This window comes from Zeus faber (assembly GCF_960531495.2).
Source record: "Zeus faber genome assembly, chromosome: 16".
In the NCBI taxonomy this organism is placed as follows: domain Eukaryota; kingdom Metazoa; phylum Chordata; class Actinopteri; order Zeiformes; family Zeidae; genus Zeus; species Zeus faber.
The window spans coordinates 14433229-14448228 of record NC_137202.1 but is presented as its reverse complement, the minus strand read 5'-3'; the positions used below and the strand labels follow the sequence as shown (position 1 = coordinate 14448228).

At 47.2% G+C, this 15000-nt stretch overlaps 1 protein-coding gene across 1 annotated transcript in view; it reads right to left on the bottom strand.

Annotated features, from left to right (window-relative positions):
* The window catches only part of LOC307242370 (homeobox protein Meis1), a 92319-nt gene that overhangs the window by 62922 nt on the left and 14397 nt on the right, over positions 1-15000 (bottom strand). Inside the window, exon 7 of the mRNA XM_080016812.1 lies at positions 12265-12376. Within this exon, the coding sequence (XP_079872938.1) occupies positions 12265-12376 (112 nt within the window). The remainder of the gene's footprint in view (positions 1-12264; positions 12377-15000) is intronic.

Here is a 15000-nt window from a genome sequence, read left to right as displayed (position 1 = left end):
ATGATAACAACCATGGGTCATACTGTATTGCCACTATTTCATGGTAATAATTTATAACAAGCCCTTTCCAACCCCTTTCCCACCTCCTGTGTTTTTTTATCTCTCTCTCTCTCTCTCTCTCTCTCTCTCTCTCTCTCGCCACTAATCACTGGATCACAGTTGGACACCCATCGTCGCCTTTCTTTCCTCAACAAACCTTATTTCTCAATCCATTAATGGAAGTATCCGTACTTTGCGCTGGTGCGATATAATCATTTTAATTAGACTAATGGTATCAACTTAGTGCAAACATTGCTTCAGCCTTGTTTTGTTGAAACCCATATGTCAGGAAAGCCAGGATTTCCTAGACAAGCAGCCCCCATCCCCCGAACCCCCCACCGAGCTAGTTTAACAACGCAGGATAACTGCACTAATCTCTTTATCAAAAGCTTAAATAAACGTTGCCTCCGTGCACTTTGTTGTGTCTGTGTGTGTGTGTGTGTGTGTGTGTGTGTGTGTGTGGCGTGTGTGCGTGTGTGTGTGTGCGCCCGTGTGTGTGTGTGTGTGTGTGTGTCCGTGCGTGCATGTCTCAGTGTAACCATTTCAGTGTGTGTCTCCATGTGTGTGCCAGTGGGTCAAATAATGGCATACCGAGCTAATACGTGTTTATTTGCTCTTATTAACCAACTCTCTGAGCCTCTATCTCTGTTTCCCTCTCTCTCAAACAAGATAGAGAGAGAGAGAAAGAGACAAAGCTACACCTCTTTCACAACAATCCACGATTCAACAAACAATAATGACTTAGCATTTAAAAAAAAAAAAAAAAAAAAAAAAAAAAAAAAAAGACAGCCTGGCTTCACGGTCGCTGGACTGAAGGTAAACATTCTGCACAAGTACGCGTCTCAAAGAGGAGATTGGAGCGGAAGAGAAAAGAGGAAGATTCATGAAGAAAAAAAGGAAAGAAAGAAAGAAAGAAAGAAACAGAGAAAGAAAGAAAGAAAGAAAGAAAGAAAGAAAGAACTAATGCTGCGTTTCATTAGAACTCGGAAATCGAGTCAGTCGTCCCCAACTCCCCAGCTCCAAGTGTTCCATTGCCACAGAAATGTTGTGTTTGTTGGGCAATTTTGAGGAGGCCATTATTTCAATTGACCGAGGACGCAGCATTAAAAAGCTGAGGATAATGAATTCCCTGCAGGTCATGTCTCACACCCGCACCCACCAGGACAGGGTCTGATTCCTCCTGGTGCTTATCAGGGACTTTCCTGAAACGTTTACATCTATCAGAGGAGAAAAGCCCCCGGGGGCCCGAGCCATGCTCCTCTTCGAGGAGACGGAACAAGAAGCGAGACAGAGAGAGGGATGAAGGGGGGGGGTGGGAGCGAGAGAGCAAAAGAGAGAGAGAGAATGCCGGGTCTTTTTGTCGGGCCGATGTAATGTGTTTTGACACGTCAGTGATGAGTCGCTCTGATTTCACTGTTAGATTCCCTATCAAACGAAACTGGACACGATTAGGTGCTGGGTGCTGGGGCATTCCATGAGTGTGTGTGTGTGTGTGTGTGTGTGTGTGTGTGTGTGTGTGTGTGTGTGTGTGTGTGTGTGTGTGTGTGATCAGAAATGCCACGATTAGGTGCTGGGTGCTGAGGCATTCCATGAGCACGTGAATGTGTGTGTGTGTGTGTGTGTGTGTGTGTGTGTGTGTGTGTGTGTGTGTGTGTGTGTGTGTGTGTGTGTGTTTATGCACGTGTGTGTGTGTGTGCGTGTGTGTGTGTGTGATCACAAAGTCCATGATAAGGTGCTGGGGCATTCCATGAGTGTGTGTGTGTGTGTGTTTGTGTGTGTGTGTTTGTGAGTGTTCGTGTGTGTGTGTGTGTGTGTGTGTGTGTATGCGTGTGTGTGTCCGCGCGCGCGCGCGGCGCATACGCGTGTGTTGGTGCGTGTGTGTGATCAGAAAGGGGGTGCTCATCCTGCTCCAACACACTCCAACTCTAATTTTAATCATTTTTATTTTTTATTCTGATATTTTTAAAGCGTTTTTTTTTGTGCTCGTAATCTGTACAGAAATGCACCGATCCTTACCACCGCCAATTCCCGCGCGTGTACTTTGCAACAATAAAATGATTCTGAAACAAACTTTTCTTTCACCGATCGACCGTTCATCCATCCTTACCGGCCGCAATCCCCCAAAAAACGATTTGAAATCTTTGCCGTGTTCACACATCGCACTTTCCTTGCCACAAGGGGCCCCCCACCACCCCCCACCCCCTGAAACACGAGGGAATACAACACGATAAAAAAAAAAGAAGTGCGGGTAAATAGTATCTTTTAGCAAACACTAGTAATTAGGTATAAGTGTTTGGCATTCGCGCCGGTTGCAAATTAAAGAAGGCTGCTTCCTGTAAACACCCAGTGAGAATGTGTCTACATCATTAGTGCGCCACAATTATACCATTGGAGCTAAAGATACTTTCCCCTCGGAGCAAATGAAGCTGAACCTCAGATTCGGGAAAAGAAAATGAAGAAAAAAAGGAAATGACGGGCCACCACCGTAAGCCCTGGGCTGGAACGCCAGGGCACGGCTGACTCGCTGGTGTCGTATGACTGCAGATCATAGATAGAGAGTTTGGATTGGTTGGAAAAAAAAAATTTTCAAATATATATTAAAAAAAAGTCAAATATCGTTTCATTGTCTGACTCTGTCCGATCATGAAATGTTGCGGTTAATCACGATTAATTGTCGTGGAAATAATCGTGATTAACAGTTAAAAGTAAAAATTTTTGTTCTTTTTATGACACTATGATAAAACTTACATAAACTCATAATTCATGTCAACCTATTGCAGAAGAGCCGATTATTGGAACATAAAAAAATTGGCTCGACGGTTAAATTTCCTCAACCCAACTATTGGAATGGAAATGAGTGGAAATTTACATTTCATTTAACGTGACATTTCCAATAACGACTTAAAATTCCCTTTAAATTTGGATGGAAACATGGTGGTTACATGGAACAATTTCTGCAAAAAAAAGACTACAATCTGTGAATATAATTGTGACAAGGCGATCGTAGACTAATCAATTCAAAGTTTAAGTAATAACAATGTCATAATAATGGCTCAAATTAAATATTTATCATTAGCTCGGGTTTTGAAGCAGAACACATTCTGGTTGAAAAACATCCTCAGGATGAACACTAAACTAAACCAAGGTTAATGTTGCAGCGGGCGTGGCAGAGTGTAATGACCCGCTCTTAGAACTTTGAATTTGTTTGTCATACAAACATGCTCATATGTGCTCATACGGAAATAAATTTATCAGAGTCAGAATACGTCTATTATTAGTACACGTTCATCAGAGAAATGTAACGTGGTAAATACATATAATATTGGTGCATTTCTTTACGGACGATCTCTATGCAAATTAAATATGAATACGAAAATATGAATGAATATGAAAAAAGTATGAAAAGAATGAACAAAAATAGCCAAACATCCAAAACGTATATAAAGAACATGAAGAAAATAGCAAATAGATATACATTTCAAATAAAATAAAATAAAAACAATGGTAAAAATAAAAACCCTCGAAATATTTCAGGAGGACAAAGATACCTGATGTATTCAAAACACAACGCCACTAAAATTGGCGACGGCGGGAAGGAGGGATATGGAGACAAATTGGAAGCGAGAGAGACAGAGCGACGGAATACGACGGATAAAGAGAGAGAGAGAGAGAGAGAGAGAGAGAGAGAGAGGGACGGGGCAAACGAGCCTCACGTGACGACCGTGTACACTCCATGTCCGCTCCGGACCGACATACACGCACACACACACAATCACACACACACACACACACACACACACACACACACACACACACACACACACACACACACACACACACACACACACACACACACACACACACACACACACACACACACACACACACACACACACACACACGCACGCACCGGACTAACATTGACTTTGCATATCCAGCGTCGCTAAAGAGCAAACAGCGCAGAGCAAACAGCCTCCTGACAGGTTATCGCAAACACTTTTATGAAGATTTACCCTCACACAGAGGAGGAAGGAGCTCGTAAAAGAAGAGGAGAAGACAAAGGAGGCCGAAAAAAAAACGGAGGATGAAAAAGAAAATCGATGAGAAAAGCAGAAGAGGGACCTGCGTGTGAACAATGAGGGGATTGCGGTTGTTTGTCGGTAACTAATGGTAGGAATACCGCGGGCGCGGTGGCGCTGCGTACGGGCGCGGCGCTGCGTGCCCGGCGTGCCCGACGTGCTCCGGGAGTCCATGTTACTCCACTGCTGGAGCTGCACCGGCCACGTCAGCCGCGTGGAGTCGAGCGACATTTCTCCATTTTTTCGACCGCGCACGGCTACACGAGCCTTTTCCATGGAAACACGAAATAAAACGACACGTTTTTGTAAACAGCACAATCAATTTGAATGTGTTTTATATGAACCTACGGTGTGCCAGAGACCTGGAGCTGCTGTCCGATTCCCTTATTTGATCAAGACCCGTTTAAAACACGCCCCACTGATCAATTTCAACAATTACAGTTGGAGCTTACGTTTCAATTTTATTCAAAGTCATTTTTGGCAGACTACTATAAAATCATGCTTTATACTTTTAAACTGGATAACTGCGAGACCTAATTTAACTTGTCTCGTGTCTGCCGAGATCATAGGACATAATGTGAGACAGTCCAAACAAGATCAGCATGTTGTTATGCCATTTTGGTATTTCAGACATGAAACTTGTTCTCAAACTGTGTTAAAGAAAAAGATTTAAATCACTGTTGTTTTCAATATTCCTCCCCTCTCTACGACAACATTGACGCGCCTGGGACACTTCACCGCGAAGCCGGTGTAGCTGGTGAAAAACCACGGCGCGCCCGCTCGCCACGCCCGCCGGCCACGCCCACTCGCCACGCCCACACGCCACGCCAACGCGGCTGGTGTACTTCCAGCATAAGGAGGGGAAAGTGAGGAGAGAGGGGAAGAGAAGAGAGGAGGGGAGAGGAGGAAGAGGAGGAGAGGGAGGAGGAAAGGAGGAGAGGATGGGAGAGGGGGAAGAGGAGGAGAGGGAGGGGGAAAAGGGGAGAGGGGAGGAGTTCTCCACTCTTTTACCACTCTGGTACCGAGGTGGTCGAACGACACCGACTTCAATCCGAAAAAAAAAAACGACCGCACCTCCTTCCCTCCCTCCCCAATCTCTCGCTCCTTCCCTCCCCCTTCCCCTCCCCTCCCTCCCTCCCTCCCTCCCTGTGGGAACCTGATCTGATTTCCTCTTTTTTTTTTATGTCAGTCTCTCTCTCAGGCTTTATCTGCGACCAGGTAATAAATAAAGGCATGGGGTTGTGGGCCGATCGGGGCGTACGTCATCGGCTCATAGAGAGAGAGAGAGAGAGAGAGAGAGAGAGAGAGAGAGAGAGAGAGAGAGAGAGAGAGAGAGAGAGAGAGAGAGAGAGCGAGAGAGCGAAGGAGAGAGAGAGAGAGAGGGAGAGAGAGAGAGAGAGAGAGAGAGAGAGAGAGAGGGAGAGAGAGAGAGAGAGAGAGAGAGAGGGAGAGAGAGAAAGAGAGGTTGTGATTGAATGGCTCGTTTCTTGTCCAGGTAGGTGTGGATAATGATGTTTGAAGAGCAAGAAATCACATTTTTAGGGTTTGTGAGCAGCGCTGTGTCTTGGGGGTGGGTTGGTTTTTTTTTTTTATGAATGGATACCAAATGCAAAGAAGCCCACAACAAACCAAGACGACACAGACATTCCACTAAACACTAAACACACCACACACACACACACACACACACACACACACACACACACACACACACACACACACACACACACACACACACACACACACACACACACTCGGTGACCCCGGTGGGACATGCACAGTGAGTGGGGTCCTCTGAACTCGCAGGGAGGATCTCGCTGCTCGGTAGCAGCTTAACGCCTCAATAAACCCTGAAACAACACACTGCAGCACTTAACACACTCCCCCCTCTCTCTCACTCTCTGTCCATCCCTCGCTCTCTCGCTATTCCTCTCTGTGAGTGTATCTTCCTATTCCTCCCTGTCTGTCTTTCTCTCCCTCCCTCCCTCTCTATCCCTCACTCTGTCTCTCCTCTCTCTCACGCTCCCTCTTGCTCTGCCTCCCTCCCTCTCTATCCTCGCTCTGTCTCTCCTCTCTCTCGCCCTCCCTATCCCCCTTCCCTGAGTCTCCCTCCCACCATCTCTCTCTCTCTCTCTCCCTCTCTCTCTATCTCAACCTCTCTCTCTATCCCTCCCTCTATATCCATCCTTTCCCCTCTCTCCCTCAAGCTGATAACAAGCTGTGTACTGAGAGAGCGAGAGAGAACAGGCTTTTGCTTAACATAGGAGAATAGGCAGGCAACACACACACCCACCCACCCACACACACACACCAACACACACACACACCAACACACACACACACACACACACACACACACACACACACACACACAGATTCTCCCTTCCAGTCTACTGGACAATCGGACCAATTAATCAGTGACTTTGACGGGGCCATGTGAAGCCGTGCTATTGGTCCCATCCGGGCCTGGTTCCCATTGCCCGGTTCCCCTGTCAGTGTCCCTGGGCCAATCAGAACGCAGAACACACTAGCTCCTCTCCGGCCCGCCTGACCTTGTTCCAGGGCACAGAGGTTGAAGGTTGGACGATGGGGATGGACGGACGGATGGATGGGCGGCATCAGAGACACTCTAGCTGAATCGATAGAAAAATGAATGATTTATGCTCCAGCAAGGGAGAGATAAACAGCGCTGAGCATTCACAGTCCATGGTTGTTGACCGGGACATTCTATGGACTCTGGATAGCAAAGGATGTTGGATGCAGTTGAACTATACACTATCTGCCCTGTTTCTGAAATTTTAGGTGAAGTGAGATAGAAACACAATTTAAAATGTGCTGTCTATCTAGACAATCTCTCGACCAGGGTTGGGCAACCTTTAGAGCTGGAAGTAGCAGCCATTTCTGTGGGGTATTTTTAAGTCCAAAAATACAATCAAAAACCAAGAAATGATGTGTATATTATATTATATTTTTTTATATTTAATTTTATGTCATAGCAACAGAGCCACTGGGTTAAAAGGGTTAAATCTCAGTCAGTACCAGTCAGGGATCAAGTGCCTTGCTCAGGGGAAAAATAAAGTGTCAGATAGTTGGTTGAGCCAGGATTCCATGCTAGCAAACGAGCAGGTTCCCCTTTGTCCATTCATCTAAAATGTATACTTGCATCATGAGAATTACATAACACGACCACACCGAACCAGCACGGTCTAAATATAGTTTCTGGTAAGCATAATTGGGAATAAGATCAAAAACCTCCCCATCCTTCCAAAACAATAATCACAGACTCTGCGCCAATCTAATAACCCTGCTTGAGATCGCATCAAATTTGCCCACGAGCCTCGAGAGCACGAGCGAAAAAAAAAAAAATGAAAATAAAAAATTAAGACCAAAAAAAAAAAAAAAGGGGTCTGTACGCCGAATATCAGAGTCGGAATTCTCCGGCTGCCGCTCCACCAATTTAAGCGAACAATAACACACCGCCTGACGGGAGTCGTTTGCCTTGGCCCAGAATCGCTGGGTAATTGCCTTATACATATCTAATATCGCCAGTCATCGCCTCTCTCCCCTGATACTCCTGTAAGGAAAAAAAAAAAAAAAAGGGGGGGGGAAACCCTGTAGCTTTAAAAAAACAAACAAAAAAAATACCCCCCTCTCCCGTGTCCCCTCTGCCTCTCTCCCTTGCTTAATTCGTGTCCACATGGCTACGGCGTCCCCATTCGCGGGTGTTATGCTATCTCCTTCGACATGCCGAGGTCCTCGGAGGAGGGATGGGACTGTCCTTACAAATCCACGCAGGCGGACGCAAGGACTTCACACCGGTGGGGAGACGGAGAAACGATTGGAGTCCGAGGTCGGGTCCTTGAGGGACGCCCCCCCCCCCCCTCGCTCGCCCGGCGCGCGGGCTCCGTCGGCCGCTCGTTCCCTCCCGGCCTCGGCGCTCGCAGAGAGGCGGAGGAACAAAAGGCGCAGCGGCTACAAAGTGGGGTTTTTCTCCAGCAAGACTTCTGGATTTCGAACAAAAGGGGGTCTGTTGGTCCGGACGAACGCTGGCGAACAGCCGGGCTAATATACTGGGACCAATTAACTCTGTGGGCGCTCTCCGACTCTGGCCGACTGTTTACTGATATCTGGATAAATAGAGCTAAAGAAGACGGAGACGAGGGAACGTCTCGGTTCTGTGTCTGCTCCGGAGAGGAGAGGGAGACGAGGCGCACGAGACAGATTTTTAATGACATGTGTGAAGCAAATGTGATCCTCCCTTTATTCTTTTTCATTTTTTTTTTTTTTTTTTTTTTTTTTAATCTCCAGTGGAATTTGGCATTAGAAAATACCAACAGCGATGCGGTCGAAAAGCTGAGCGCCACTAACCAAGAGCTTACCATACGAGAACATGAAAGGATATAAATTAATTTTTCGCCCATTCTCGCTCTTATTACGACGGTGGCAAAAATACTTTCAGTCTCAGTGAGAGCCTGGAAGTACGCAACATCCTCTCTGGCCATGCAACTCTCCTTCCTTCGAAAGAAGCCTCTTATAGGGCGAAGCCTCCTATACATAGCTCTGGACATTGTCTGGGTTTGGGATTGTGGTCGATTTGAAAGCATTTATTTTATGAGTAAACCATTTTTTTGGGAGAGAAAGAGAGGTCAAAGCCGGCCAGAGTATATGTTTATGACATTATTTCCCATGACACATAACCATATAGTGCGATCTGACGAACCACAGTCTTTAACATGGGATTTGGAGATATGTATCCGCATTGGGTTTAATTCCCATTGATAACCCGTCTGTCCAGCCATCGTTGCCCGCTTTTTTTTCGCACGGACGTACAGGCTGTGGGCGTACAGGCAGGGACCCGAATCGGGCCGCCCGTCCACCGCAGGGTCAAACGCATTCCCCCTCTCCCCCATTCATAGCTCCGGGCAATCTTAGAGTCTCCAATTAGCCCAGACCGTCGCGTCGGGAGGAAACCGGAGCACCTGGAGGGAATCCATGCAAACACGGCGAGAACATGCAAACCCGACACGCCGGCGCGACCCAAGACGAAATCTGAACCCCGAGTCTCTGGAGCTGCGAGGCAAAGAGCGCTCCACCACCAGCTACGACGAAGACGAAGATGATGATGATGATGATGATGATGATGATGACTGTGATATTTAATCACTCCGTAACGCCGAGCGCCTCGTGCCATCTACCAAATCCTCCCCCGGTGCCGCGCACTGGATCTGTGAGAGGAGTTTAATGTTGCTTTGAGGTGTCGTTTCCTTTAAAGACACAGGGCTCTGCACCATCGCTCCCGTGAGCTGTTTCGCTCCACTGGAGGGGGAGGAAGGAGGGAGGAGGAGGAGGAGGTGGTGGTGGGGGAGGAGAGGAAGGGATGAAGATACTTGAAGATAGACAAGCGAGATAGTGAGGGGAAAATAAGGATAGAATGGAAGGGGGAAGGATTCAGAGGGTAGATTCTGGGATAGGGGGATGGACTGGACGGATGGATGGATGTATGTATGGACGGATCGATAGGTGGATGGACTTACGGATGGACTGAAAGAGTGATGGGGAAAAGTGAAAGGGTGAAAAGCGAGAGAGGCATGTGGAAAGGGAGTGGACTGACGGTTGATTGAGCAAAGAGGGAGAGGGAGTGGATGGATGGATGGATGGAGAGAGAGAAGGGGTGAGAGGAAAAAAGTGAGGGAGGGAGCGAGGGCTGTTGTTTATAGCTGTTTATAACCTGTGCATGCAGGCAAGAGGGGGCAAACTGGAGAGAGGGGGAGAGGGAGAGAGAGAGAGAGAGAGAGAAGAGAGAGAGAGAGAGAGAGAGAGAGAGAGAGAGAGAGAGAAAGGAATCAGACCGGAGTGATGAAAACGAGTGGCTGAGCACGGAGAGAGAAAGGTCAGTGGGAAAACAATCAGAGAGGGGCAGAGGATAAAGACAAAGAGCAATGGAGGGAGCGGGGAAGAAAGGCGGGTGGACTGCGAGAGGGAGAAGGAGCTAGAAGGGGCATGGAAGGGGAGACAAAAATAGAGGGAAACAAAATCTAAAAGAGGAGGTGTTGGAGAGTTGCATCAGAATGAGTAGAATTAGATCATTGAAAAACAATACAAGAGGAGAGAGAGAAGGGGGGCGAGGTTGATAGAGGCCAAGGCCCTCAGATGAGTAACCTGGGATTAGGAAGCGAGTGACGCAGATCTTCCCAGAGCCAGAGTGACGTAGCAGTAATAGTTCTTAACCCACATGGAGCTGAACCAAATCCAACATGTCCTCTGGGGCCTGCCTGCCCATCTGCACCCGCATCCTCCTCCTCAACGGCACTGAAGTTCACGTCAAGTCCAGAACATCCTCCCATCCATACCATTTGGTATTAGGAAACATTGCCAAATGCGCAACAATGCATATATACTGTACATCAGGTTACACACACGCGCACGCACACGCACACGCACACGCACACACACACACACACACAAACACCATGCACACACTATCCACACACAATGCACACACAGACACACCATGCACACACCATGCACACACACACACACACACACATATATATATAAATATATGCATATGTACACATACATTATTATATCATAACAATTAAATTGAAAAATGTATACAGGGAGAACCGGAGTTGTGTGAGGAAGACCGAGAGATGGATTTAGGGATAGAGAGAGCGAAGGCAGGCCAAAGATTAAGAGTGGATCTAGCCTATAATTGGAAGGATGTGAAAAATGAGGTGTCAGTTTGGTCAATAGAGGTCAGAGGTCACTGGAGCAGAAGCCTAAACCCAGCACAGAGCACGCTCATTAGAGCGACCAATCAGATCGCGCCCGGCCGCCCGGACCATTAGTCATCAGACGCAGGTGGACACGTGCACGCTCACACGCACACGCACACCAATACACACATGCATAAATACACACGCAACAAACACACCAGGAAACATGTGCAAATGCACATACGCACACACACACACACACAAAGGAAAAGTTCCTTTGTGTCTTTCACTGTTTTATCTCTCACTCAGATCTCTCTTTCCTTATTATACTGTTATCTTTCACCCATTTCCCTGTAGAAAGATATAAAGACAGCTAGATAGACGGAAAGACAGATAGACAGATAGACAGATCGACAGAAAGATATACAGATAGATAGACAGATAGACAGATAGCTAGAACGACTGGTAGGTCTTACTCCAGTATAAATGCTACCAGCGCTGCAAGCCTGCAAACTGCCAGCCTTGACATCGCCTTCAATAATAAATGAAGTTCCTTTCTTGCCTACAGTTTGTTTGCAACACGCCCCCCCCCCCCCCCCCCCCCCGCCCCCTGAACACACACACAAACTCGGTTTCGATCCTCGCTCCCAAAGGTTAAAAAGAAAACAATCAACACTTCCTACTGAAAGGACGAGGAGGACGGTATCACAACAAGAGATGTAACGTAGGCTAGGTTCACACTACAGACCAAAGTGGCCGAAATACGATTTCTAATTTCTCATATGAGAAATGTGACTCAGATCTGTTTTTGTTGTCGGATCTATGTGTGTGTGTGTGTCCTCTGAGGGAGTCATCGGGTGCAATTTGCGCACACGGTGTTTTTATTTTATTAGACTTAATTTCCTGATTGAACGAAACATTAAAAAAAAGCTCCTTTCCCTCGTCTCGATTTAAAGATTTAATCCGCGAGCTTGAGCCGAGGCACACGGTCCTACGCCGCCTGGCAACCACCGGGCCCCGGTGCATTGTGCCTGCCGTGTTTACTTCGGTGCGACAGCGCGCGGCGTCTGACATCTTTGGAACTTCTGCGCATGTGGGTCAGTTCGGGGCCGTGACCCGTTCACACTGGAAACTGATATCGGCCACATTTAAGAAATAATGTGAGCGGCCAACAACAAAAAAAAAAATCGGATCTCAGCAATAAATCGGAATTATGCGCTCAGGTGAACGCGGCCTAATATTCCTAATATTCAGCAATTTTGAAAAACGACCGTCGGTGGATTCGATACGGTCCCTGCGCTTCAAAAGCACCATCCTCTGCGCCAATGAAAAGGAAGGAAAACAAAGGAGAAGAGAGGTGGAGATGGGGTCGCGGAGGATCGGCAGAAGAGTGCCATTTCTTTCCTTTTTTTTTTCCCTCTCCTCACCCTGTTCGCTGCTGTTGTCCCCGCTGTGCGAGGTGTGTCCCCCGCTGGACGGCCCCGGTGTCCCCCCGGAGCGAGTGGACGCCGTGTCATCGTGGTCTCTGTTCCAGGACGTCTGGAGGGTGGGGGCAGAGATCACAGTCGGTCATTCCAGTCATTCTAGCACAGTGGTTTTCAACATGGGGTCCAGGGGTCCTCAGAGGTCCCCGTGGAGGTCCCCGGCAAAATGCTTAACAGTTAAAGACTCACCATTACTTCATTTACAAGAATGTGCAGTAATGACATGGTATAACATCATCATAGTTATCTCCCTAGCGACAGCATAGACAGGTATGGATGTTTAGGCTAAATCATACTTAACAATAAAATTATTCTAATTTCGGGGTCCTACAATCGATGGTCCTCGATATGAAAAAAGTTCTAGTGGAGACTTGTTTATCTCACTTTACATTTTCATTTACTTTTCCATTTTTGGCATTATTATGGTTACGCGCAACCAGAAAACCGTTGTAGGAGGTGACCTGAACTGCTGATTCAACCTGGGGCTTGACTCTGGTCTTCGTTTGTTTACAATCCCCCCCCCCCCCCCCCCACCCCCACCCCACCCCGACCCTTTTGAACCCCAACCGCACACCCACCCCAGCCCCCTCCGCCCCCATTACACATAATTAGGATTAATAGGGGGGAATGAAGAGGAAAAAGCGCCGGGCTGGAGCGCGGAGAGAGCGAGCCCAGCGCCGCACACCGGTTCCCGGCATGCGAGCCGCGGCCGCGGCCATTTGGCTCAAACCGCAAAACAGATGAAAATACAAAACAGCTACATCTTAAGACGGGGCCGCGGCGCGCGCCAGAGAGTGATGTCATCGCAGCACGCGTGAGACCCGGAGAGGACGAGGGAGGGTAGGTGGGGGTGGGGGGTGCGGTGTAAACTGTATCGCTGCATAGCACAGTTTTATATTTTGTTCAACCATGAGGAGCAATAAAAGGACTGATAACCCAAAACTGAGTTCAAACCCAAGAGCGAGGGAGACAGAGCGAGAGAGCGAGAGAGAGAGAGAGAGAGAGAGAGAGACGTGATGGAGGAAAAGCATTACTACAAAGTACAGCTCCAGTGTCTTATCCATCCAGATAAAATACTAAGATACACTCAATATATTACATATAATAGAGAGTACATCAGTAGAGTAGTTGTAGTCAAGTACTGCTAGAAGTAAAAATACAAGCATAAGTAAAGTAGTATAGTAGTAGGGAAGTAGAACTACTATTAGAGGTAAAGTAGTAGAGTAGTAGTGTAGCAGAAGTAATACTAGTAGTAGAATAGTAGTATAGTACAAGTACTTCTAGGAGTAAAGCAGTATTGTATAAGTACTACTAGAAGTAAAGTAGTAGAGTAGTAGTATAGCAGAAGTATTACTAATATAATAGTATTAAAGTGGGAGAACAGTAGAAGTAGTACAAGGAGTAAAGCAGTAAAGTAGGAGGGAAGAAGGCATACTACTAGAAGTAAAGAAGTAGAGTGGTAGTATAGGATAAGTACGACTAGAAGTAAAGCAGTATAGTAGGAGTATGGTAAAAGTACCACTTGGAGTATAGCAGTGGAGTACAAAGTGGTATATTATTAGTTTAGCGGTATGGTGGTAGTATGTTAGCAAGAGTGTATTTGTGTATTTGTGTATTGAGTGTGTGTGTGTGTGTGTGCGCGTGTGTGTGTGTGTGTGTGTGTGTGTGTGTGTGTGTTCATGTGTGTGTGTGTGTTTGTGTTCATGTGTCGGACACAGCAGTGGACGCATGGTCCAGACATGAGAATAAAGATGCAATACACACACAAACACTCAAACACTGTGTGTGTGTGTTTGTGTGTGTGTGTGTGTGTGTGTGTGTGTGTGTGTGTGTGTGTGTGTCTGTGTGTGTTTGTGTCTGTGTGTCTGTGTGTGTGTGTGTGTGTGTATCACACAGATGCTCCATCAGATTGAGATCTGGGGAATTTGGAGGCCAAGTCAACACCTTGAACTCTTTGTAATGTTCCTGAAACCATTCCTGAACATTTTTTACAGTGTGGCAGGGCGCATTATGGTGCTGAAAGAGGCCACTGCCATCAGGGAATACTGTTGCCATCAAGGGGTGTACTTGGTCTGCAACAATGTTTAGGTAGGTGGTACGTATTAAAGTAACATCCAAATGAATGCCAGGACCCAAGGTTTCCCAGCAGAACATTACCCAGAGCATCACACTGCCTCGGCCGGTTTGCCTTTTACCCATAATGCATCCTGGCGCCATCTCTCCCCCAGGTAAACAACGCACAGGCACCCGGCCGTCCACATGATGTAGAAGAAAACATGATTCATCAGACCAGGCCACCTTCTTCCATTGCTCCATGGTCCAGTTCTGATGCTAACCTGCCCATTGTAGGCACTTTGGCGGTGGACAGGGGTCAGCACAGGGGGCACTCTGGTCTGCGGCTATGCAGCCCCATACGCAGCAAGCTGTGATGCACTGTGTGTCCTGACATCTTTCTATCACAGCAGCATTAACTTTTTCAGCAATTTGTGCTTCAGTAGCTCTTCTGTGGGATCGAACCAGACGAGCTAGACTTCTCTCCCCACGAGCATCAGTGAGCCCACGGGCGCCCGTGACCCTGTTGCAGGGTCACCGGTTGTCCTTCCTCGGACCGCTTTTTGAGAGGTTCTAACCACTGCATGCAGACACACATGCAGGTACAGGATTGTCATTTAGAAAAAA